Source organism: Rana temporaria, chromosome 5 (genome assembly GCF_905171775.1).
Source record: "Rana temporaria chromosome 5, aRanTem1.1, whole genome shotgun sequence".
Lineage (NCBI taxonomy): Eukaryota > Metazoa > Chordata > Amphibia > Anura > Ranidae > Rana > Rana temporaria.
Genome location: NC_053493.1, coordinates 39,924,628 through 39,952,328, shown reverse-complemented (window position 1 = coordinate 39,952,328; position 27,701 = coordinate 39,924,628). Strand labels below are relative to the sequence as shown.

Here is a 27,701-nt window from a genome sequence, read left to right as displayed (position 1 = left end):
GCTTCCGGGTATGGGCTTCGGGAATGGGCGTTCCTTCTTGATTGACAGGCTTCCGAGAGGCTTCCGACGGTCGCATCCATCGCGTCACGATTTTCCGAAAGAAGCCGAACGTCGGTGCGCAGGCGCAGTATAGAGCCGCACCGACGTTCGGCTTCTTTCGGCTACGAGTGACGCGATGGATGCGACCGTCGGAAGCCTCTCGGAAGGCTGTCAATCAAGAAGGAACGCCCGCTCCCGAAGACCCATACCCGGAAGCGACGGAAGAAGATGCAGCTCGAAAACGGGTAAGTACTGCTCATATTTTAATACAAATAGCCGATTCCCCTAGACCGAACGAGCAGGAAGCTAAGGGGAGAAAAAATTTTTTTTTACAAATGGGTGAACTCCCGCTTTAAGATCTATCTTAAGGCTACTGCTCAGGTCCGGAAAATTGATACATTGTTTATCCTGCCAGAAGGTCCCAGATGTGGGCAGGCAGCGTCGAAGTCCACTATCTCCAAATGGATTTGGCAGGTCATTACTCAAGCCTATGGCTTGAGGGGAAAGGTTCCCCCGTTTAAGGTTAAAGCACATTCCACTAGAGCGGTGGGTACTTCCTGGGCAGTGCATCATCAAGCCTCCATGGCTCAAGTCTGCAAGGCCGCGACATGGTCGTCTGTCCATACTTTCACTAAGTTTTATCAATTGGACATAAGAAAGAATGAGGAGAGCGCCTTTGGGCGCAGTGTGCTGCAGGCTGCAGTTTGATTCCTCATGTCTGATGCCGCCCGGCTTATTTCTTGGGGTCTCCCTCCCCTCATACCATTGCTTTAGGACGTCCCACATAGTAATTACTATGCTTCTCTGTGTCCCGTGATGTACGATAAAGAAAATAGGATTTTTATAACAGCTTACCTGTAAAATCCTTTTCTTGAAGTACATCACGGGACACAGAGCACCCGCCCCTCTTTTTGGGGTATTTGGGACACTTATTGCTTGCTACAAAACTGAGGCACTCCCGGTATGGGAGGGGTTATATAGGGGAGGGAACTTCTTGCCTTAAGGGCGTGCCAGTGTCCACACCTGAAGGTACTCTCTATAACCCACATAGTAATTACTATGCTTCTCTGTGTCCCGTGATGTACTTCAAGAAAAGGATTTTACAGGTAAGCTGTTATAAAAATCCTATTTTTTGCTGTACTCTGTGATTTTCTTTAATAAAATACTTGAACAGAAAAAAGCGGCCGTGGGTAAAGTATAAGGGTGGCAGCCGTGGTTAGAGGCTGTGGCCCTCCAGCGCCCCTAATGGACGGGCCTCCACTGGTGGGACCAAAAACACTCCAATCAGCCTAAAAAGTAGTGCATGTACTTTTTTGGAGAGACGGGCATCCTGCCACAAGCGATTCATTCGTGAACAGGGCCTGGTAAAAACAATAGGATTTTACTTGAGTGTTTTTGAGCTTCTAGCTTCAAGCGTCAAATCACTTGTGTGAATGGGGCCTATAACATATTTTTAGCTAGGCTCATTTTCAAGAGAATTTTTGTTTTTTTAATTATTGCATAAAATATGATTTAAACATATAGCTGATAGGGTTGTTCAGCATGTACTTTCTTCAAAATAATAATACTGATAATAATATGTGTATAATATATATATATATATATATATATATATATATATATATATATATATATATATATATAGACATCATCTTGTATGTTTAGTAACTTCTTCTCAAATCCATCTCCTGCAGGGGAACCTTCGAGATGTAACATTAAGAATTGTTAGCAAAGAGTAAAGGCGAAATATGGAAAATCAATACCCATTTGCTGACCATCTGAGATGCTGATGGCTTAATGAAATTTCCAATGTACAGTTTATATATAGCTAAACAAAGTATGAAAGGATCTTAAGACATACTGTATATTTTAAAGCAAAATTCAGCAGAGTAACTTAAACACTGAATTTAAGATACTCCAATACATTATATACATCCTGCAAAGATGTGGTCTGATTAGAAATTAATGTTGTCAAGATGGTTTAGGTTATTTTAAGAGTTAGTCCCAAGTTTGTTACCCAGAGATGAATTTTTAGATAAAGGTAGACCCCATTGCAGTGAGTAAATCTGGGTTTTCAGCTCTCCCAGTTGCATTCTCAATAATTGAAAATTAATACAGAATCCAACAGAGAGAGCGTGAACCCACACAATGGATAGGGCAGGTGTGCAGACCCAGGAACTCAACACTAAGATTTTACCAATAAGGTCCTGGAGATATTTAAAACATTGATTATCTTTTATTACTGTCTGTATCTCACTGGGTAAGTTAAAGTAAAAGTAGAACTATAGGCAGAACTTTTTTTTTTTTCATTTTGTATAGAGTACGAGAGGGTTATAACCCTGGTCACATATTTTTCTGCCATCTGTGTCCTATTGGGGAGATTTCCTTTCACTTCCTGTCTCATAGCCAAAAAGGAAGTGAGAGGAAATCCTTACAAATTAAGCAAATCCTATTGGGAATGCCCAGGTCACCAGAACTAGTGTCTCCATTGGGAGATTCCTCCTCTATTACTTTTCTGGGGACAACCCAAGATTTGGGGATTTCCTTTTACTTTCAGTTTTAATGGTAAACAGGACAAATGGAGAGGGTGAATCTCGATAACAGGGACACAGACAGCAAAAAAAAAACTGACAGGTATGTATATTGAACAAACACCTTTTCCCCCCGTGAATAACTAAAATAATAAATAATAACGCCTAAAAATCGCAGCTGTTGTCTACTACCTCTAACAAGAGGTCCAAAGACAGTAGGTATTAACGCTAAACTGCGCTTGCTCTATAATGCAAAACCATACCGATCTATATAAATTATGTGCTCCTTTAAATTGTCATAATACATTGCTATTCCATGAAATCCAAACTTTTAAAACAGCCATGTGCTTATATTACCAAATATGTGTAATAAAAATAGTCCATATATAAAAAAATATATATTGTGAATGTGCAAAATTGAGTGCTTAGATTCCTACACCCAAAACAACCCCCATAATACTTTTCCACCGAGTGCTCTTGTAATATCAACCGCACTCACCGAATGCCAATGACCACCTTACTATACAGCAAGAGGAGTCCGTAATCGCTTTCTTGGTCACTTTGGGACCTATCCTGGTCTTTCCATCAACCTCTGTCTTGGATTCTGTCCCCTCCTTGGTGTAGTCCTGGTCTTTTTCCATTTGGTTCAATGGGCAGGAAGTAAAATGAAGCAGAGAAGTCCTCTCATAGTGTAAAACTATTTTATGATTTATTAAAATGTAAAAACAAATGCTACAAAGTCACAAATTATAATATCATTGGTCTGCTGTTTAACAAGCAGGATTGATGCTGCCTGTAACCGGGGGCGCGTTTCACCTACACATGGGAAAGGACGCACCCGAAGTTCCGATTGACGCATTTCATCATCAATAGGTGAGGTCTTCAGAACATGCTTCTCCTTGTGAATTTTGCACATTCACAAGGACTATTCACAATACATTTTTTATACTGTATATGGACTATTTGTATTACACTTATTTGGTAATATAAACACATGGCTGCTTTGTAAATTTGTTTTTCATGGAATATCAATGTTCTGTGACAATTGAAAGGCACACATAAATTATATAGATCGGTTTGGTTTTACATATTCGAGCAAGCGCTGTTTAGAGTTAATATCTAGAAACTGACAGGTGTTCTAATCCCTCTACACTTTATCTAAAATTAAAAAAGTTTTGCCTTTAGTTATGCTTCAACCATAATTTGGTACAGGCTGAAAATTTATAAATGACCCCATCCAGACTGAGGCTGGATTCACACTACTACACTACTTTCATCCTACTTTGCTCTGTGTTCAATGTTTCCCTATGAGAGCGTCTTGTAGCGTCCTACACAAGTCGGTCCGACTTTGAAAATGCTCCCTGTACTACTTTTGGTCCTACATTGATCCTACTTCAGGCCCATTGAATATCATTGAAGTCGGACCAAAGTAGTATCCTGTTCATGAAAGTAGGATGGGTGTAGGACCAATGTAGGACCAATGTAGCAGAGCAAAGTAGGATGAAAGTAGTGTAGTAGTGTGAACCAAGCCTCAATGGCATGGATGGAGGAATCTGCATTGCTGGCTATTGTATTCAAGCAGCCACAGCACCCGCAGCTAATTAAATGCTCAAACAGGGACCACATCTGATTGGATGCAGTCACTGTTAGTCTACAATTTTCTAACCGGCTTCTTCAATTTTCAATCGATTTTTTTGTGGAGTCAAGAGGTGCTGAGAAAGCCATTCACAGCTTAAATTTTGGCAAATTCAATAGTATGGCCACTGTAACTCTTTCTTTTTTGTGCTGGTGACCACTGTCGAGCAAGCAAGTTTTTTCACCACATACAGATGACCGGTTTTCTCGGCTGGAAACACTCAGCAGGGTTCTCTATTTTCTAAAATAGTGTATGCTAGGGAGCATACACATGGCCGGGATTCCCGGCCAAAAGCTCTCCTGGCAGTTTTCCTGCCGGGAAAATCGGTCGTGTGTACGTGGCTTAAGAGGTTGTTTCCCCTCCATCTCATTTCTTGTTGTGTCCCCAGGACAGGAAGTGAAGGGGAACTTCCCCAAAAGACACCAAAAAGTAATCTCACAGGAGTTTTATCTCTTCCCTATTTTGCCCAAAACCGCAATTAAATGATTTGGCTATAAACGCACTTTATAGCCTCACTCTGGGCAACAGTAAAAAACTTGTCATGTATGCAGTAAGTTACATCTGTATTAGGCCCACCAGGGCTATTTCTAACATGTCAGGTTTCTTTTTGTTTGTTTTTGTATCTGCAGTTTGAAGGTCATATCAAGGAGTCCATTGGCTAATGTTATATTGCTGACTTGTTTTGCCGATGTAGTGCATTTGTGTGGTGTAAGCAATCCCTAAGGCAGGGAATGACAAGGACTTGACCTTCATATTTACACTGGCCCAGATTCAAAGAGATCTGCGCTATATTTGCGGAGGCGCAGGGCAACGATTTTGCCCTGCGCCCACGCAAATATTTTGCGCTGCCCTCGATTCACGGAGCAGTAGCTCCGTAAATTGCGAGGGCGCGCCGGCAAAATTGCCCGGCGTAAGTGCGCGCAATGTAAATGATCCCGCCGGGGGCAGGAATCATTTAAATTAGGCGTGCTCCCGCGCCGATCGTAGAGCGCATGCTCCGTCGGGAAACTTTCCCGACGTGCATTGCGGCAAATGATGTCGCAAGGACGTCATTTGCTTCAAAGTGAACGTGAATGGCGTCCAGCGCCATTCACGAATCACTAACGCAAACGACGTGAAATTCAAATTTCACATCGCGGGAACGGCGGCTATACTTTAGCATTGGCTGCCCCTACTATTAGAAGGGGCAGCCTTACGCTAAAGATGCCGTACAGAAACTCCGTACCTTGCGTACGCAGGGCCCGCGCAACATTGTGAATTGGCGTAAGTATGCAATTTGCATACTATACGCTGACCACAATGGGAGCGCCCCCTAGCGGTCAACGCAAGAATGCAGCCTAAAATCTGCGTGGCATAAGAGCCTTATGCCACGCAGATTTTAGGCTGCAGTCGGCGTAACAAGTTCTCTGAATCAGGAGAACTCGTTACGCCGGCGCAAGTCAGCAATTGCGCTGCGTAACCTATGGTTACGCAGGCGCAATTGCTTACTGAATCTGGGCCACTGTCTATTACTTTGCTCAAAACACGTTTTCCTTTGTTTTTGTTGTTTTCTTTGAAGTCTTCCTGTTAAAAATCCATGTGAAATGGCAAAATAAATGAAATGCAGGTACCTTCAGTTGAGTGGAGAGAGAGGGTCATTTTCTCAGCTTGCGTTCCTGAAGTTGACATTTGTATATGAGATCTCCATTGGATCTGGGGCTCTATGGATGCTTAGGAATGAAAGGTACATTCAGTCAAATATGATATATTGAAATGAAAAAAATATACTGCGCTTACTCTAAATAAACTAATAAAAAAGCCGCAACTAAAAAATTTTATACAACATCAAAACACAATATACAAAGAAAAGCTACGCTAATGTGCGTATTAATAAGATGCACTGACACCAGCGCAAATATTACAAAAAGTGAATGACAAACAATGATCACACCGTGAGCTTGGTAAAAAAGACTAATTAACCCTTGTGCGGTAATCACAGTCCATAACAGGTTAAATAATCATGTTCTCCAAAGTGAAAGAGAAATATTCCCAACTCTATCTTCTGCATTGATATTATCCAGTGAGACCGGAAAAGAACCTTGAACCAATACTAGGAGGATTCAGTATGTTAGGGGCTAATTTGTCTTTCAAAGAAGGTGCTCCCCGAAAGACCACCTGAGGTGGGAAGAAAACCGGTCAAGTGGGAGAGTAAAAAGAAGAAGCTAAAGGAGAAAGAATCACAGAGGGAAAAAAAAGTTCCCCGGGGAACCCAAGGCCACCACCGGTAGGCTGGACAGAATTTCCTAGGGGAAAGCGGGAAGCGTGCTCATTGCTGGAAACTGAGCCAACCAAGGCTGACAAGCCTTTAGAAATGTGTCCTTAGTGCCCGCAGATATCGGCGTAAAACTTTTCTAAATTGATTTGCATTTTAATGAGTGAAATAAGTATTTGATCCCCTATCAATCAGCAAGATTTCTGGCTCCCAGGTGTCTTCTATATTGGTAATGAACTGAGATTAGGAGCACTCGCTTAAAGCGAGTGCTCCTAATCTCAGCTTGTTACCTGTATAAAAGACACCTGTCCACAGAAGCAATCAATCAATCAGATTCCAATCTCTCCACCATGGCCAAGACCAAAGAGCTGTCCACGGATGTCAGGGACAAGATTGTAGACCTACACAAAGCTGGAATGGGCTACAAGACCATCACCAAGCAGCTTGGTGAGAGGGTGACGACAGTTGGTGTGATTATTCGCAAATGGAAGAAACACAAAATAACTGTCAATCTCCCTCGGTCTGGGGCTCCATGCAAGATCTCACCGAGTTTCAATGATCTTGAAAATGGTGAGGAATCAGCTCAGAACAACATGGAAGAATCTTGTCAATGATCTCAAGGCAGCTGGGACCATAGACACCAAGAAAACAATTGGTAACCCACTACGCCGTGAAGGACTGAAATCCTGCAGTGCCGCAAGGTCCCCCTGCTCAAGAAAACACATATACAGGCCTGTCTGAAGTTTGCTAATGAACATCTGAATGATTCAGAAGAGAACTGGGTGAAAGTGTTGTGGTCATAAATGACCAAAATTTTGCTATTTGGCATCAACTTAATTTGCCATGTTTGGAGAAGGAGGAATGCCGCCTATGACCCCAAGAACACCATCCCCACCGTCAAACATGGAGGTGGAAACATTATGCTTTGGGGGTGTTTGTCTGCTAAGGGGACAGGACAACTTCACTGCAACAAAGGGACGAAGGATGGGGCCATGTACTGTCAAATCTTGAGTGAGAACCTCATTCCCTCAGCCAGGGCTTTGAAAATGGGTTGTGAATCGGTATTCCAGCATGACAATGACCCAAAACCCACGGCCAAGGCGAGAAAGGAGTGGCTCAAGAAGATGCACATTAAGGTCCTGGAGTGGCCTAGCCAGTCTCCAGACCTTAATCCCATAGAAAATATGTGGAGGGAGCTGAAGGTTCAAGTTACCAAACCTTATTGACTTGGACAGGATCTGCAAAGAGGTGTGGGACAAAATCCCTCCTAAGATGTGTGCAAACCTGGTGGCCAACTGCAAGAAACGTCTGACCTCTGTAAATAATTAAAGAAAGCCGCACTAAATAAAATAAAACTGAAAATATGTAAATTGTGGTGGGCAATTAGTCCATAAACTGTGAGTAAATGATTCCAAACACCATTCATAAAGCAATAAGTATTCAGTCCATAGAACACAAAAGTGTGTATCCTAAAAGTATGACTCTCAACACCACCACAGACTTGTGCACCTCCACCACATAAAGTGCGCACTTACTGGAAGGCAAGCTATCTAAGCTTGTGACTATCAACCCAGCCAGGGCCTTTATCCAGGAGGTTCAGAAACAGCAACTCGAGGTACTTGACATGGTGAAGTAAAAACGGCAGATAGCCAGGGAGACTCGACCATTCAATGGTCATGGACGTGAACCAGGCATTACCAAAAAATAAAAAGGAGCTCACCATAGTGTGAAACCGTAACTTTACAAATGTATTTAAAATAAAAGTTTGCACTTACAAGAAGTAGGAATAAAAACAATAAAGGTTTAAAAGCCGGCCGGCTTGCGAACACCCGTCCACTCAAATTTACAATGTGATGACGTCAGCACGCCACTCCTCTCCACACGCGTTTCGTCAAATCTGACGTCTGACCTCTGTTTTTGCCACCAAGTACTGAGTCATGTTTTGCGAAGGGGTCAAATACTTATTTCACTCATTAAAATGCAAACCAATTTATAACTTTGTTGAAGTTTTTCTTTATTTTTATGTTTTTTGTTTTTAACTATTAAAATAAACCTAGCATTAACATTATAGACTGATCTTTTCTTTGTCAGTGGGCAAACAAACAAAATCAGCAGGGGATCAAATACTTTTTTCCCTTACTGTATGTGCTTCATATTTCCCTGGTCTGAACCACTGGGTATGTAGGAAGGTATTTTGCAATTCTCACTGGGTAGTACGATCTAGAGATAACTTTGAACAAATTATCTAATGCTACAGGAAGAACGAAAAAGTGCCTCCCATATATTGGACCTGTCCTCAGGGGATTGAAGGGCACCTAACTCATATTCTTGTTAAAATTCAAGAGTGCCGCTACAGTAGTTCCTATAGACCAGGGGTGCCCAACCTTTTGAAGAGCAAGGGCCACTTAAGCGACTTGGTAACCTGTCACGGGCCACAATGAGCGGTGCGGGTGGATGGCAGCCCACTCAGCTCTATAGAGCCCACTCTACTCTCAGCACACCAAACTTGCAGGTAATAGAAGTCTATGGCTCAGTGCAGGTAACCCACAGGTGCACTTCTCTGCAGATTTAAAGCAGCCCAGTAACCACTGCAGAACACATATGCCCATATATACACTGTGATTTTAGTAATAAACTTACCTTTAATAACAATATTCTATTTTATTTTATTCCATCCCAGAAGAGGAGGTCGCGGGCCACATCAGAAGGCTCCGCGGGCCACATGTGGCCCCCGGGCCACTTGTTGGGCACCCCTGCTATAGACATTCACTGAAAACAATTCACTCTTGAAATTATTTATCTGGGAAATGATTTTATTGCTGCAGTCATCTAGTACAGATGCTGACTGCTCTGTCTGACATATAGAAAATAACTAAAAGAATTGCCTGCAACTTTGTATATGAAATTATAATCTATAAAATGTGGCATAGAAATCATATACAAATATGAGTGTCGCATCAAGAACTACTTTCAGGCCAATCATTTCTTTGGGTGTAATACGGAGTCAAACAGGTACTGGAAAAATACAAATATTTTTCATTTAAATGGCAGACAAGTCTTGGAAAATCAAGCTAAACATTTTAATGCAAATTTAATAAAACGGCAGCAAGATGACAATCTCAGATCTATTATATCTCGGTGTTATCGCTCAATAAAGTACTGCTGCCTGCGTGCTTCGAGTGCGCACCGCTGATGCCATTTTTTTCCTTTTCTAATTGAATCTGCAAAGACAAATAAAAAGGAAGCCATTTCGTATAATAAACATTACGTCGGAATGAATAAAACAATCTCTCTCTCGGGAATGGAATGGAAAAAATAGCATGTTTTTAATGTCTGTGGGGGACTGCGCAGAGGAGGAGGCGGGTATTGCAGTCTGTGTTCGTTTTCAATTTTAAAAACACTCGGGCGCTATTCATTTTCATTTTCACTGGCTGATGGATTTACTTTGGTACACTGGTGCGATGCGGGAAACCCTGCGATTCAGTGCCGGTTCCCCGCACTGCACCTGAATCGCACACTGGATCACACTGACATGAACCACTGGAGGTTTCAATGTAAAGTTAATGACACCCCCCAGGTTAGTTCGCAGATCGCAGTGCGAGCTGTCAAATGGTGCAGGAATCGGATCGCATAGGTGTGAGTACCCAATGCGATCCAATTCTAGCACGGACCAAAAAAAGGGTCCTGCATCATTTTATTGCGATTCGATTTCAGCCGTATAGATTGTATGGCTGAATTTGCATCGCACAGACATCGCATGTGATCTGCACAGCAATGCGATGTCTGTGATCGCATAAGTGTGAACCCAGCCTAAGAGTCACTGTATAGAAGTAAACACATTGGCCCGGATTCACGTAGAGTGGCGTATATTTGTGCGGGTGTAGCGCATCTCATATGCGCTACGCTGACGTAACATTGAGAGGCAAGAACAGTATTCACAAAGCACTCGCTCCCGGCGTAACGTAAATTGGCCGGTGTAAGCCCGCCTAATTCAAAGTAGGAAGGAAGTGGGCGTGATCCATTTAAATGAGGCTTGACCCCATGCAAATGATGGGCCGCGCACATGCTCAGAATCACGTCGAATTTACTCCCTAAGATACGACGGCTCAATGCCTACGACGTGAACGTAACCTACGCCCAGCCCCATTCACGTACGACTTACGTAAACGACATAAAATCCGACGGCTGTTCCGTCGTCCATACTTTTGCATGGGATGCGCCTCCTATAGGTGAAATAACTTTACCCTGGACGTACGCCTTACGTAAACGGCGTATACTACTGCGACGGGCGCAAGTACGTTCACGAATCGGCGTATCTCGGTCATTTGCATATTCGCCGCGTAAATCAATGGAAGCGCCCCTTGCGGCCAGCGTAAATATGCGCCCAGGCTCCGACGGCGTACAAACCTTACGTCGGTCGTATGAAGCCAAAATTCAGGCGTATCTTGTAGTAAGAATCCGGCGCATAGATACGACGGCGCATCCGTGCACTTACGCGGCGTATCAGTAGATACGTCGGCGTAAGTGCTTTAAGAATCCGGCCCTTTTTCTGTGATGAAAGGAGGTGTACACGGACTGTGTTGATGGGAGTATCTTGTTAAAAGCTAAAACTTAAAAGGATTGTAAAGGTAAACATTTTTTCCCTAAATAGCTTCCTTTACCTTAGTGCAGTCCTCCTTCACTTACCTCATCCTTCCATTTTGCTTTTAAATGTCCTTATTTCTTCTGAGAAATCCTCACTTCCTGTTCTTCTGTCTGTAACTCCACACAGTAATGCAAGGCTTTCTCCCTGGTGTGGAGTGTCATGCTGGCCCCCTCCCTTGGACTACAGGAGGGTCAGGACGCTCTCTACATTGCAGATAGAGAAAGGAGCGTGTTAGTGGGCGTCCTGACTTTCCTGTAGTCCAAGGGAGGGGTGAGCACGACACGCCACACCAGGGAGAAAGCCTTGCATTACTGTGTGGAGTTACAGACAGAAGAACAGGAAGTGAGGATTTCTCATAAGAAATAAGGACATTTAAAAGCAAAATCAAACGATGAGGTAAGTGAAGGAGGACTGCACTAAGGTAAAGGAAGCTATTTAGGGATTTTTTTTTTTACATTTACAACCCCTTTAAAGTGGAGGTTCACCCAAAAAATACATTTTTAACATTAGATTAAGGCTATTTAAGGGAAGCAGAAACGGGTATTTTTTTTAAAATCAATGCCGTACTTACCGTTTTCGAGATAGATGTTCTCCCGCCGCTTCCGGGTATGGGCTGCGGGACTGGGCATTCCTATTTGATTGACAGCCTTCCGACCGTCGCATACAGCGAGTCACTAGTTTCCGAAAGTAGCCGAACATCGGTGCGCAGGCGCCGTATAGAGCCGCACCGACGTTCGGCTTCTTTCAGCAACTGGTGACGCGCTGTATGCGACCGTCGGAAGGCTGTCAATTAAATAGGAACGCCCAGTCCCGAAGACCATACCCGGAAGCGGTGGGAGAACATCTATCTCTTAAACGGTGAGTACGGCATTGATTTTAAAAAACATACCCGTTTCTGCTCCCTTTAATTAGCCTAAATCTAATGTTAAAACTTTTTTTTCGGGTGAACTCCCGCTTTAAGCTGTATACAGAATAAAAAAAAAAAAAACTGTTCAAGCAGTTAAAGTGGTTGTAAACCTGTGAAATGAAAAACGAACAGAGCATTTCCCTTTGTAGAGTGTATTTGCTACCAAAGCACCTAAAGTGGTTTCTGACTCCTCTCTCTTCCCTCTGCTATCTGCATGAGTCATTTTTGATAGTCTATATGCCCACACCAAGCAATACTGGGAGTAATCAGTGCATTTTTATAGCACTGATCGCTGTATAAATGACAATGGTCCCAAAATAGCGTCAAAAGTGTCCGATGTGTCCTCCATAGTGTCGCAGTCACGATAAAAATCTCAGAGTGTCAGTAACACAAATCAATTGGCAGGTAAAACAGAGATGATGTCTGGAGGGGGGAGGAAGTATAACTCCAGCCTTGGACTCCTAAAACCCACAATACAGGCAGGGGCCTTTTTTTCGTAATAGGATTTAAAGTCAACAACCAAAGAGCCAGTATGTTGAGATTAAAAAGTTCCGTAGATCCAGAGATTGATGTGCCTTGCTGGTTCCTATCGTTTCAGACAAGCTAAGGTTCCAGAGATGGATGTGGTTTACTGAATCGTATAGGGGTTGAATAAAGGCAAATACGTTGTTCACTTTGCAAGACAAGTTGCCCATTGCAAGGGAATTTTTTGTTAGCTTAGTGAATGAGGTACTTTGCTCTGTTAACTTCCATCATCCAATTAGGTGCAACAAAAAAAATTCCTTGCATGTGATTGGATATCTAAGCTCTGTGTCAAATTCCCTTGCAACTTCCATTAACCACTTGCCCCCCACCAATGACAAATTGACGTCGGCAAAGTGGTTGTAGAATCCTGACTGGACGTCATATGACGTCCTCAGGATTCTGAGCCGCTGCGCGCCCCCGGGGGCGCGCATCGCGGCGATCGTTGTTGCGGGGTGTCAGTCTGACACCCCGCAACACCGATCAAGGTAAAAAGTCTCTCACGGAGACTCTTTCCCACGTGATCAGCCGTGTCCAATCACGGCTGATCACGATCTAAATAGGAAAAGCCGGTAATCGGCTTTTCCTCACTCGCGTCTGTCAGACGCGAGTAGAGGAGAGCCGATCGGCTGCTCCTGTGACGGGGGGGGTTTGTGCTGATCGATTATCAGCACAGCCCCCCCGAGGATGCCCACTGGACCACCAGGGTTGCCCACTGGACCACCAGGGATGGCCACTAGACCACCAGGGATTAAAAAAAAAAAATATATGCCACCCTAGACCACCAGGGATGAGGAGGACACAAAAAATGGATGCCAATCAGTGCCACAATGGATGCCAATCAGTGCCCACAATGGGCATCACTGATTGGCAGGCATGGTTTGGCACTGATTGGCATCCATTAGTACAACACATACGATAGTGCCCATCTATGCCCATCCATGCCACCTATCCGTGCCCATCCATGCCGCCTATCCGTGCCCATCCGTGCCACCTATCCGTGCCCATCCATGCCGCCTATCCGTGCCCATCTGTGCCACCCATCAGTGCCGCATATTAGTGCCCATCAATGCCACCACATCAGTGCTACCTCATCGGTGCCCATCAGTGCCTCCTTATCAGTGCCCATCAGTGCAGTACTATCAGTGCCCATCAGTGAAGGAGAAAACGTACTTATTTACAATGTTTTATAACAGAAACAAAAAAAAAATTCAAAATTTTCGTTCATTTTTTTTTTTTGCAGAAAATAAATATCCCAGAGGTGATCAAATACCACCAAAAGAAAGCTCTATTTGTGGGTACAAAATGATAACAATTTAGTTTGGGTACAGTTTAGCATGACCGCGCAATTGTCATCCAAATTGCAACAGCGCTGAAAGCTAAAAATTGGTCTGGGCGGGAAGGTGTATAAGTGCCCTGTATGGAAGTGGTTAAAAGGTGGACAGCTTATTTGTGTTTAGTAAATGAACCCCATGGCGTCAAATTGCAGAATACAGGTTGCCTGCCTCAATATATATATATTTTTAAATACTCCTCATGGCATTTGAGTCCTGTGTGTTTCTCTTACAGGCCAGCTCACCTGGTTTGGTTATGAAAGTCCTCGAAGCTTTTGGGATTACATACGGGTCGCATGTTCCAAAGTGCCCCACAGCTGTATTTGTAGTATTGAAAACATGGAGAACGTTAGCTCCTCGAGAGCCAAGGTAAGAACTTGCACTTTTTTTAAAGAACGCTTCTGTTTTGTTTTTTTTTTCCGTTTGTGGTCCAAACTGACAATTTACATATTCAAGATGATACTTATCGCCAGTGGCGTAGCGTGGGTTGTCAGCGCCTGGGGCGAGTGAAGTAATTTGCACCCCCCCTGACCCACGGACTTATTTTCAGCTAGCTCCAGTCTGGTCACATGATCTGTCTGCTGTGTGAGACGGCGGTGGCTGTAGGGAAGAGGAGAGCGTGCTTAATAATGACTGGTAAAGCCTGGAGTGGTGACATCATGCAATATGTTCTTATGTCCCATCTGTTGTTGGCGCTTCCTCCTCTTCACACTAGTGACAGCACCCCTCTAAATTTTGCGCCCGGGGTGGTGGCCCCCTCGCACCCCCCATGCTACGCCACTGCTTTTCACCCGTACATACGATCCGATGATTGTGCGACTTTTTTTTGCTTAATAGTCGCAGGTAGAAATTGAATAGGTAACTAAAGTCACAAATATTCTCAAAATCGGAAGTGATGTCATGTGTTGTAATTAGGGTTGTCCCGATACCACTTTTTTAGGACCGAGTACAAGTACCGATACTTTTTTTCAAGTACTCGCCGATACCGAATACCGATACTTTGTTTTAAATGTGTCCCCAAATGCAGCCATGTCCCCCCACAAATGCAGCCATGTCCCCCCACAAATGCAGCCATGTCCCCCCACAAATGCAGCCATGTCCCCCCACAAATGCAGCCATGTCGCCCCACAGATGCAGCCATGTCTCCCCCCATATCCAGCCATGTCTCCCCCCATATCCAGCCATGTCTCCCCCCATATCCAGCCATGTCCCCCCATATCCAGCCATGTCCCCCCATATCCAGCCATGTCCCCCCATATCCAGCCATGTCCCCCCCATATCCAGCCATGTCCCCCCCATATCCAGCCATGTCCCCCCCATATCCAGCCATGTCCCCCCCATATGCAGCCATGTCTCCCCCCATATCCAGCCATGTCCCCCATATCCAGCCATGTCCCCCATATGCAGCCATGTCTTCCCCCATATGCAGCCATGTCTTCCCCCATATGCAGCCATGTCTTCCCCCCCATATGCAGGCATGTCTCCCCCCCATATCCAGCCATGTCTCCCCCCCATATCCAGCCATGTCTCCCCCCCATATCCAGCCATGTCTCCCCCCCATATCCAGCCATGTCTCCCCCCCATATCCAGCCATGTCTCCCCCCCCCCATATCCAGCCATGTCTCCCCCCCCATATCCAGCCATGTCTGTCCCCCATATGCAGCCATGTCTCCCCCCATATCCAGCCATGTCCCCCCATATCCAGCCATGTATCCCCCCCATATCCAGCCATGCCCCCCATATGCAGCCTTGTCTCCCCCATATCCAGCCATGTCCCCCCATATATGCAGCCATGTCTCCCCCCCATATCCAGCCATGTCCCCCATATGCAGCCATGTCTCCCCCCATATGCAGCCATGTCTCCCCCCATATCCAGCCATGTCCCCCTTACCTGCATCCCGCTGCCGCCGACTGGTTAATACGCGCGGGGAACATTACAGCTTTCATTTGAATAGCTGTAATGATTCGCTCCGCGTATAGACACTCCCCCTTGCTCGGGATTGGACAGTTCACCCGAGCAAGGGGGAGTGTCTATACGCGGAGCGAATCATTACAGCTATTTAAATGAATGCTGTAATGTTCCCCGCCCGTATTAAGCAGTCGGCGGCAGCGGGGATGCGGCGTAACTGGCGGCGGGATGCGGCGCGGCGGCGCGGGGGGGAGTATTCTATTTTGGAATCGGGGGTATTTGCGGGAGTACGAGTACTCCCACAAATATTCAGAATCGGTCCCGATACTAGTATCGGTATCGGGACAACCCTAGTTGTAATGTATTTGTATTGTATTTTCGGATGATAACTATACCGACTAATCGAAAATCGTACAATCTGTTTTTTTTTTAAAGCCCATAAACTCCACTCTACGTTATGCTATGTGTCAATGCATACATGGACGTTTTTGGATGTTTATCACCAGTGGAGTTTATGGGCTGTTTTCTGAACGCCCAAAAATTGCGTTCAGGAGCCGTTTTCTGACCACAAAAAACGCCAAATGCTCATAAACGCTAATAAACGCCAATAAACGCTCAAAAACTTGGCTCACCAGCGTTTTTTTATGTTTTTGAATCATTAAAAAAAACGCTAATGCGGAAAAACGCTATTGCAAAAACGTTGAAAGACTCGCTGAAAAGCTACTGCCATTTTTATAACATTATTTTAGCGTCCAGTGTGCATGGAGCCTTAAAGCGGACCTTCAGTCATTTTTTCATCTTTCCATCTAGTAAATCTTCTGCCCTTGTTGTTTTAACTTTGGATAGTAAAAAAGAAAAATTCTGACAGTAAATACCTTATACAGCCCACTTCCTGTTTCTTGTCTGGTATAAAGCCTAGACTTATGACATCATGCACAGCTCCCTCTCTCTCACTCTCATGAGAGTTTGCCAGGAAGGGAAGGGGGATGAGTCATAAGAATGCCAATGAGAGCTGCATGGCTGGAGGTTTGTGTCTGTGTAAATCCAGGAAGTGAACAGGCAGCAGCTTCAGCTGCCCACAGTTAAAATGGCTGCAGCCAGACTCAGTGGAGGGAGATTCCTGCAGCATATTTGGCAAGTACAGAATCACATTATATATCAAATAATATGCAAAGTGGTTGGAGGGAAGCCTCAGAATGGCAAAGATTTTTTTATTGCAAACTATGTGAGCAGACTGCAGTTCCTCTTTAAAGTGGAACTAAACCCTCCTATCATTTTCAGCCAAGGAAGCTGTCATCTTGGCCTTTGTATGATCTTCCAACGCCATTATGCTGCACATGTCAGTTATGACACCAGCCATTTAATGGTTTGACAGTTTGGTTGACAGCACACTCAATGAAATAGTTACAATCCTGAATGAGAAGGTTTTTTGAAACCGTTAAATTGATGGGTTTAGTTCCACTTTACAGCAACCCTGCGGGCTGGTTAATGGTTGTAAACGGACTGCAGGATGATATAGTAGAAATATATGCTTACTTTACTATTATTGGGCCAGATCCACAGAGCAAGTACGCCGGCGTATCTACTGATACGCCGGCGTACTTTCAAATTTCCCGCGTCGTATCTTTAGTTTGAATCCTCAAACCAAGATACGACGGCATCTGGGTAAGATCCGACAGGTGTACGCCTTCGGATCTTAGATGCAATACTTAGGCGGCCGCTGGGTGGAGTTCACGTCGTTTTCCGCGTCGGGTATGCAAATTGGCGATTTACGACGATCCACGAACGTACGCGCTGCTGTCGCATTTTCTAACGTCGTCTGTGGTCGGCTTTTTCCGGTGTATAGTTAAAGCTGGTATTTTGCGGCATATAGATAGACTTGCCATGTTAAGTATGGCCGTCGTTGGGGGCGTGGCCGGATGTGATCGCGGCAGGACCTGTCTTCTTAGAGCTCCGGCTTTCCTCCGCTAAAACATCCGATTTCTGACGGCTAGACCGACGCATTTGCACCGAAGAAGTGATAGACTGCTGGGGGAACTACTGCAGATCAGAACCATGCCACATTCGTCCCAAAAGAAGCAACAGGGACAGCGGAAACAGCCTCCGTTAGAGCAGCGGCAGCTCCGATCGCAGGGCAGCATGGCGGCTAGCTCCGCCCCCGCCATCTTGCTTCCCTACTCCTCCGTGGCGCGCGCCAAGTTTGTTCCCGCTCCGATGGAGACACAGCAGGGTGTTCCTCCGGGGGTCTTGGAGGCCTCCTCTCCCGTACCTCAGGAGATAGAGGTGGACACGGCGGCCATAACGGGCCCGATCCTCGAGGCCATTGCGGCCTCCAAAACCGAGCTGGTGGGCCGCATTGACAGTCTGGCGACGGAGTGCAACCTCATCCGCCATGACCTGGAAAAAATAAGGGGCAGGCTATCTTCGGCAGAGGATCGTATCTCCGGGGTTGAGGACGTCTCACATGCCCATGACTCGCAACTAGCGGAGCTGCAGGACATGGTTCGGGCCTTACAGCACAGGGCAGATGATGCCGAGGACCGCCAACGCCGCAATAATGTAAGAGTGGTGGGGTTACCGGAGGGGGCTGAGGGGAAGGACACTGCCAATTTTGCGGAGAAGTTTTTTATGGAGCTGCTAGACCTCGGTGATCGCCCCCCCACCTATGTTGTGGAAAGAGCCCACAGAGTGCCCACGGCTGCTAGGCCTCCGGGGGCCCCCCCGCGCCCGTTCCTAGTCCGGTTTTTGAACTATAGAGACAGGGACATGCTGCTGTCTGAGGCGCGTAGACAGAAGGATTTGAAATATGGCAACGCCCGCATCATGCTGTTTCCAGACTTTTCTGCCGAGACCCAGAAGAGGCGTCGCTCCTTCACGGACGTGAAACGACGGCTCAGAGATAAGGATCTGAAATACAGCATGCTGTACCCTAGTCGCCTCAGGGTGCAGCACAAAGGCTCGGTAAAGTTCTTTGATCGCCCGCAAGAGGCTTGTGATTGGCTGGATCGGTTGCCGTGAAGAACGTTCTCTCTGAGGCCTCCAGATCCGTGTGAGTTCGCAAGTTCTTCAGCTGGTTTGTGCTCCGATTATTTTTCCCCCTCGTGATTTGCTTCTATTTTTGATCTTCTACTATATGATTACTCTCCGCTGATAAATGCTCCCACTGACGATTCCCTTTGTTTTTTTTTGTTTTTTTTTCCCCCTCACGTTATGCGTGGGGTCACATTAATATGTCAGTGTGTGGACTGGGGCCTTAGGAGTTTAAGAAGCAAGATCCATGCTAATACTTTACATCACTCCTCATACTTCAAAATGCTGCAGTGCCAATGGCTGACCTACTAGTTGCTCTTTATTTTTGGTCGGTCGGCTGTCCAATACGTTTTTTTTTATTAGCCGATAGAGCTCTGACAATGGAAACAGATTTTTCTATCATCTGTTCATGCCGAACTATGATCGCAGAAGGTGGTTCTCCACCTGGTTTGTATGTTACAGGGTTCAAGCTGCATACCAGACAGTTATCTGTTGTTTTTTGTTCAATGGGGTTTCTGGTATAATGGCAGGGGGGGGGGGTTTGTTTGACCAACACCATGGGCTATACCCTCGCAACTCACTTTGGGACTTGAACTGGTCTGATTTACCTATACATAGCACGTATATAATTCTCTATTCTTGTATGGTTGCTTCATTACGGAGACACTATTATTTTGCTTTTGAAATGGATTATGGATAGTCGCATCAAGATTTTGTCCTGGAATGTCAGGGGTTTAAACAACAAATTCAAGAGGGCGGCTATGTTTCAATACCTCAAACAGGTCAGACCACATATCGTCCTCCTCCAGGAGACCCATTTAGAAGGGAGTAGGATATTGGCCCTACGCAGGCAATGGGTGCAGAGGGCGGTTCACTCCACCTATTCTACCTACTCGAGGGGGGTCTCTCTCCTGATTAGCAAAGCCCTCTCCTGTGTAATCCACCAGGTCTTTACAGACCCGGGGGGTCGATATGTGGCAGTCCTTTTGGAGATATCCACGCACAAAATCTTGCTAGTTAATATATATCTGCCTCCTCCTTTTCAGGTACAGGTGCTACATGACCTACTGGTGACACTGGCCCCACACTTACATCTACCGATGTTTATTATGGGAGACTACAATGCCATTCTTGACCCGGTGCTGGACTCCTCCAATGCTGCTAGGCAGGCGTCGGGGGACCTCGGCTCCTGGGCGTCAGTGGCGGGACTGACCGAGTTGTGGAGATGGAAGCACCCCGGTGTCATTTCGTACTCCCACCTTTCCACTACACACAGGTCTTCTGCTAGAATAGATTTAGCGTTTGGTAACTGCTTTGCCCTACAACATGTGTATGCAATGGAATATTTGTCGGGGGGCCCCTCTGATCACAACCCACTCCTGGCCACTCTGGCATTTCCGGAAGGTGGTGCCGGGGGGGGCTGGAGACTGTCCCCGGGGTGGTTGGGAGAGGACCAGGTATCGGAGCATCTGAGCAAGTCCATATCTACATACTGGGAGACCAATGAGGGCTCGGCGGAGCCCTCAGTGGTATGGGATGCTTTCAAGGCTGCGACGAGGGGTGAGTGTATCTCAGCCATAAAATCAGCCAGGAAGGAATTTAACCAGGAGGGCGAGACCTTGATGGCCAACGAGCGGGAGAGTGCTAAAACACATGCAGACTCTCCCTCGGAGGCCTCGTATGTTTCCCTTCTGGAGGCTAGGCGCTCGCTCTCCTTACATTTTTCGAACCTGGCGCACACCGAGGTTAGGAAGAAGGCCGAAAATGTTTTTGCAGAAGGGGATAAAAATGGGAAGCTCCTAGCCAACTTGGCAGCGGAACAAAAAACAACGGTTAGTGTTCCTGTGGTGAGGGGTGGGGGAGGGGACCTGATCACCGATCCTGAGAAAATCTTGGGAGAGTTTGTGGATTATTATGCAGCCTTATACTCACCCATTCCAGCATATAGCCCGTCTGACCTAGACGAGTTGTTGCAAGGTTTGGAGCTGCCGCGTTTGTCGGATTCAGATATGGCATTTTTAGACGAACCTATCTCGGTGTTGGAAATAGAGGCAGCGATTCAGGCCTTCCCTCCGCGTAAGGCGCCGGGCCCGGACGGGTTCCCGGCGGACTTCTACAGGTCGTTTGGCTCACACCTAGCACCTAGACTTAACAAGCTTTTCAGTCACTGCTGGGAGAGGGGAGCCTTGCCGGACTCCATGAAAGAGGCCTACATGGTGCTCCTCCTGAAACCCGGTAAGGATCCACTGGCTTGTTCCTCCTATCGCCCCATAGCGCTTTTAAATACGGATTTTAAAATTTTAACCAAGGTATTGGCCTCGAGATTAGCAAAAGTTATAGCGTCCATAGTAGATATTGATCAAACGGGTTTCATGCCAGGCATGTCAACGGACACAAATTTAAGGAGGCTGTACACGCATATCCAAATGGATAATTCTGACTGTTTAGCTAAAGTGATTGTTTCCATTGACATCGAAAAAGCATTCGATTCGGTTGATTGGCACTACATGCATGCGGTATTGGAGGGAATGGGTTTCGGCCCAGGCTTCCGCCAATGGATTCGGCTTTTATACGCTGACCCACGGACGGCTGTCCGATTGGGGTTCAGGGTATCCTCCTTCTTCACAATAGGCAGGGGCACGAGGCAGGGGTGTCCCCTCTCCCCGTTCCTTTTTGCCTTAATGATGGAACCCATCGCCAGGGCCCTCAGGCGTTCGGATGAGGTGGGAGGAATTAGGGTTGGCTCCATCATGGAATCTGTTGCGCTTTATGCGGACGACTTGCTCCTGTTTCTCCGAGACCCGGGGTCGTCGCTTAAGGCGGCCCTGCGGATTCTGGACAGATTTGCATCTTTTTCGGGGTTGAGGGTGAACTGGGGCAAGTCGTCTATTCTCCCTCTGGGCCCGGAGGCCCAGTCGCGGAGGGATGTCACATTGCCGCTGATCTGGGTCTCCTCCATCACCTATTTGGGGGTGAAGGTTACCGCCAATATATATGATTTTATCCCCCTGAATCTCCTCCCGGCAGTGGAGTCCCTGAAACAGAAAATACAGGCCTGGAAGAAGCTGCCTCTCTCGTTGGTAGGCAGAGTCAGTTTGCTTAAAATGAAATTTCTACCAGTACTCCTTCATTTCCTGCGACACTCCCCAATTTGGATACCAAAATCTTTTTTCACCAAGCTGAATGGTTTAATTGGGGCTTTCATTTGGTCACCCCGGGCACCCAGGATTAGTATCAGGGTTCTACAGGAACCCTGGGGACAAGGAGGGCTGGCGCTTCCCGACTGGCAGAAATACTATCTGGCTGGCCAGATGGTGTTCGCCAGGAGGTGGCTGCTGGCGGATGAGGGAGACACGGCCACCGTACTAGAGGCCGCACTATTAGGTTCGTATGAAAGCTTACGGTTGGCCCTCTATAGGGGCCCGAAATCCTCCTTACCTATCACCACTTCCATGAAGGCGACTATCAGAGCGTGGGAGACTGCCACTGTCCTGATGTCACCCTCCTACTCCGGTGTGTCCCCCTCAGCTCCTCTATGGCTGAACCCTAATTTATCGGACTTTTGCTCCCTCCCAGACCCGATGATTTGGGCTTGTGGGGGAGTTAAGTTGTTAGAGCATATCACCAGAGAGGGCGAGCTCATTACCTTTGACCAGTTAAAAGATAGGCATGGTCTCCCGAATTCTTTCTTCTTCAGATACCTACAACTGCGCCATGCCTTTCAGGCGCAGTTCGGAGATCGCAGGGTGGAATCTCTGCCCTCGAAACTAGAGAGTCTCTTGGGAGGTGAAGAACTGCCCAAGACTTTGTCCACAGTATACAAAGCATTGTTCACAAAGACGCCCATAGGAGTCACCAGATGTAGAGAGCGTTGGGAGAGGGAAGTTCCAGACATTCAAGGCGAAGACTGGGAGGATATGTGGGATCATCCCTTCAAACATTTAGTCTCAGCTAGGGATCGCTTAATACACTTTAAGTTCCTACACCGTATTTATTATACTCCGGCTAGGCTATCCCGAGTGTACCCATCGACTAGCAGTCAATGCTGGAGGTGTGTGTTCTCTCCAGCGGATTCGGAACACATTTTCTGGACATGCCCCCTCATAAAAACTTTCTGGACAGGGGTGGTGGAATGTTTGTCAGAGGTTCTCAGCATACCGGTCCCCTTGACGGCTAGGGTCTGTCTCCTGGGATTGGTCGAGGAGGTTGCTCCCTCCTTGGCCCATCGCACCTTGATAAATATAGGGCTTTTCTATGGCAGGAAAGCTATCTTACTGAGATGGAAGAAGTCTGCTGCTCCCACGCTAGAGTACTGGAAGGGCCTGGTAAACTCTGTAATTCACCTGTACAGGGCCACATACAGATCAAGAGGTTGTGGGAAAAAGTTTACAAAGGTTTGGCAGGCATGGTTAGATAGTCCGGTAACGGTGGGTTAGACCTTTAAGGCAATTGACTACTGTATTATGTGATTGCACCTATACAAGACTTCTCTTTTTTAAGGTTGTTGGATCAAATATGTACATAACTCCTGTATGCAAGGGTTGTGGGGGAGGGTGTTGGTCGGGGGGGGGGGGGGAGGGTGTGTTTAGGGAACTGTGTTTTCCCTATGTAAAGTGTTTTAGGCCCTGCGCGGCCGCTTTGTTGGTGGGTATGTTGCCCGCCTGTATGTGTTGTTTTTGTGTGCAAAAACCTAATAAAAAGAATTTTCAAAAAAAAAAAAGTATGGCCGTCGTTCCCGCGTCAACATTTTTATTTTTTTTCGTAAGTCATCCGTGAATAGGGATGGACGTAACTCACGTCCAAGTTAAAAAAATGACGTCATTTAGCGCAATGCACAGCGGGAAATTTCGGGACAACGCATGCGCAGTTCATTCGGCACGGGGACGCGCTTCATTTAAATGAATCACGCCCCCCTAATCACCGATTTGAATTCCGCCGCCAGAAAAACACTACGCCGTCGTAACTTACGGCGCAAAATCGTTGAGGATTCGAAATTCCGCCAGGTAAGGTACGGCGGCGTAGCGTGTCTCTGATACGCTGCGCGGATGTTATTCTCTCTGGATCTGGCCCATTGTGTCTAGGGACCTCCAAAACCCTGAGGAACTCTATTAAAAAGCTATTTTGTATGGTCAGAATGTGGTCCATCTTACTCATGTCTCTATTGGCCACTTAGTGTAATAGGCTACTTCAAGGGTCACTAGGGAGGCAAAGAGGCAGACCACAGTATAACCATGCAAAGTCTGACTGCTATTTGCATAATAGAGCACCCTGAGTTTTGGGGTGCTGGGACTGGGAGGTATTGATGAGGCAGGTCCACATTGCTATGTATGCAATGGTGTTCCCTGGGGTTTGGGGCTTTAAAAGCGAATTATTCGCGTTTAAGGCCATACGTTAAAATCATGTAGTTGTATTTAATTACATATTCAGACAATCATTAAGAAACCATAAAAAAAAGCAATATCTGAGAATTCCGTACCAAACTTTTTCAGTGACCTTAAAAGGCAGGACTATATGTCAACCACCACTTCTAAATATGGGTAACCTGCAAACTATACCCATATGCTCAAAATAACAAATTTTGCATTGCTCATTGTCATAGACCACTTTACGTATATGTACATAGAAGGTAGCTGTATTTTCTGCTTTGGGGAGGTGTAGTTGTTATGGGCAACACAAACACTTTTTATATTGTATATATTTGTTTTCTGCCTAATTATTGTGTATTTTGTTTCAGGGCAGGGCCTGGATCCGAGTTGCACTGATGGAAAAACGCTTATCTGAATATATTACAGCAGCACTGAGGGACTATAAAACTACAAGGTCTTCTACATTTCATTCTACCAATTATTATTTTTTTATATGTCAATGGGATGAATTAGCAGAGCCTTCTACATTACTCATATCCAGATATTACTTTTATATATTATTTATTGAATCACTTTTTTCTAATTTTACTAGTGTAATACCTAGATTCAGGTACGTTGCCGCAACTTTGCGGCGGCGTAGCTTAAGGCATTTAAGCTACCCCACCGTAAGTTAGCGAGGCAAGTACATGGTTCACAATGTACTTGCCTGCTATGTTACGGCGGCGTAGCCTAAAGCGGGCGGGCGTAAGGGCGCCGAATTCAAATGTGTGTAAGGGGGGCGTGTTTTATGTTAATAAGGCTTGACCTTACATTTTTGATGTTTTTTTACTGCGCATGTGCCGGGCGCCTACATTTCCCAGTGTGCATTGCGGCTAAGTACACCGCACGGGCCTATTGATTTTGACGTGAACGTAAACGACGTAAATCCCGATTCACGGACGACTTACGCAAACGACGTAAAAATTTCGAATTTCGACGTGGGAACGGCGGCCATACTTAACATTACTATTCCATGTAGGGCTAAGCTCTAACTTTAGGCGGCCTAACTATAACGTAAACGGCGTAAAAGTACTGCGTCGGCCGGGCGTACATTCGTGAATCGGCGTATCTACTCATTTACATATTCTACGCCGACCGCAATGGAAGCGCCACCTAGCGGCCATCCGAAATATTGCAATCTAAGATGGGACGCCGCAAGCCGTTGTATCTTAGATATGTTTAAGCGTATCTCTGTTTGAGAATACACTTAAACATAAGTCGGCGTAGATTCTGAGTTAGGTCGGCTTATCTACTGATAAGCCAGCCTAACTCTTACTGAGTCTACCTAAAAGTATCTCCAAAGCCAAAACACCATAGGAAGTAGGGGGAGATACTTCCAAAGTAAGCACAAATCCCCTCTTAAAAAGTTGTCACCACAACAGGTGTGTTCATCTCTTCCCCTCATCCCCTGTTTGGGTGACAGTCGTAACATTTTTGACTTCCCAACAGTTTCTGTCCCAGTGACAAAGGGCACAAGGACAAAAAAGGAGAGTGAAATGTATTTTTGGTAAAAATTATGAAACAAAGCAATACCCCTTCTATATCTGGTCAATTTGAAGCTTGACCGAAAGCAATACAATGCTCATAAGATTTCCATTACATTTAATGGTGCCTGATAAAAGCACAAAAAAACCTGTAATGTCCATTTTTTTAAGTGTGTTCTTGCCTAGTAACTAGCATCCCCTTGGCTAAAAAAAAAAAATGCCCAAACCTGAAACGCGTGCAGAAATGCCTGTACAAAAGCTAAGAAAGCCTAATGGATGACCAAAGATTCTCCACCATGTTCATGAGCCAAGGCAGCTTGTTTTCAGGTGCCTTCAGTCTGCATTTGATATCAGTTCAGGACACTTCTGAGATTGTTTACATTTACCGGAAAGGTGAATTTGATCGCCTAAGCCAGGGGGTGGCCAACCAGTGGCCCGGGGGCCACATGTGGCCCGCGGAGCCCTCTGATGTGGCCCGTGACCTCCTGCTCTGGAATGGCGGGTTCGCAAGCCCAGATCCCAGGTTGCCGACCCGGCATACCGCAGCAACAGTGTTGTGAATGAAGCTGGTGGTACAGGAAGAAATTGGCTGCGGAGCAGAGCCCCATAAGCTGATGCGTTCTCTACAGCGCCGACTTTTGCCACAGGCGAAGTCTACGGCTAAGTTCAGCTAACCCGCAGGATAGACACAGGTGCACTATGCTGCACCCGCGGTGTGGGTAAACAGCTGCACATCAGTGTGAATGCAGTCTTGGGCACTTTTTACACAATCAGCCGGACCAAATGGGACCCTAAATTCACCTCTATAGAGCGACAGATGTTCGTTTACGCCCACCTACCTCCAATCTAAAAAACAGAACAGGGAATTCGTCCCCTTCCTTCTGGATCAGAGGGCCTATAGAATATCTGTGACCTGACATCCACCCATTCCACTCATTGTGGCCCGCGACTGGCTACCAAGTTGCTAAAGTGGCCCTCGTTCTTCTAAAGATTGGGCACCCCTGCCCTAAGCTGTATCAACCTGCTGCAAGCTACTTTCGCATTCCTGTTGATTTGTATGGCGTGAGAAGCACTTCTGCTCTGAACAAAAGCTTGCATAATAATGACCAGGGAAGACTCATAGAAAACTGTAATGTTTGAACACATCGGTCCTCAGTGGGGAAGTGCCCTTTAATTGGTGGTCAGTGTTGTGTTCTTACATTTATTGTCAGTTGAAAAGTTCTCCCTCACACTAGTAGGTAGCAAGAAAAGCCCTTATACATTGGTGTTCATTGAGAGGAAGAATGTAATTTACATTGGCCTTCATTGGGTGTAAAAATGGGTCTTCTTAATGTTTCCTAATAAAGAATTCCAGGTATGGAAGTTTTTACATAGGTACATAGTTTCAGCTTACACTAATGTAGTTAAGCATATACCATACATGTGGGATCCCTCTAGAACAGAGTGGCAGGAAGGAGATTGACACTCTCCCACAAGCTTCAGAACTGACAGGCAGGGAGGGAGCGGGATGACGGAGGCACGTAAACTGACCATGGTATCATGGATCAGCAGCCATTATTACTGTGGTCAGCACACACAGGGGGGACACAGAAACCCGCAGTATCAACCAGAAATTTTACAGCATAGAAACGGACAAAGTACACGGCACAAGTACTATGCTATAGATCAGGGGTCCTCAAGCGATGGCCCGCGGGCCACATCCGGCCCACCAGTGTGATTTACCCGGCCCGCGGACTGCCCCTTTAACATTGCAGCAATCCCCCTCCCCTCTGCTACCTTTATCACACAAGACGAGAAACATGACATGTCCGGACAAAGGGCGGGACTTTTTGAGTTAAGAAGCGGGTGGTTCTGGCTGACTATCCACCGCTCGGATGATGGTGGAAAGCTTACTGAGGAGAAACAGGAAGTGAGCAATTCAGACAAAGAAAAAAAAAATTTAGAAGGGAAATCGAAGGAAAAGGTAAGTGAACCAACAATGCACTAGCTTAAAGGAACCCATTTAGAA

The 27,701-nt window shown here is 46.0% G+C and overlaps 1 protein-coding gene across 3 annotated transcripts in view; it reads left to right on the top strand.

Annotated features, from left to right (window-relative positions):
- The window catches only part of RUNDC3B (RUN domain containing 3B), a 307,618-nt gene that overhangs the window by 166,363 nt on the left and 113,554 nt on the right, over window positions 1-27,701 (top strand). For all 3 annotated transcript variants that reach the window (XM_040352420.1, XM_040352418.1, XM_040352419.1), the window contains exons 3-4: window positions 14,101-14,234; window positions 24,539-24,624. In XM_040352420.1, coding sequence (XP_040208354.1) covers window positions 14,101-14,234; window positions 24,539-24,624 — 220 coding nt within the window. The remainder of the gene's footprint in view (window positions 1-14,100; window positions 14,235-24,538; window positions 24,625-27,701) is intronic.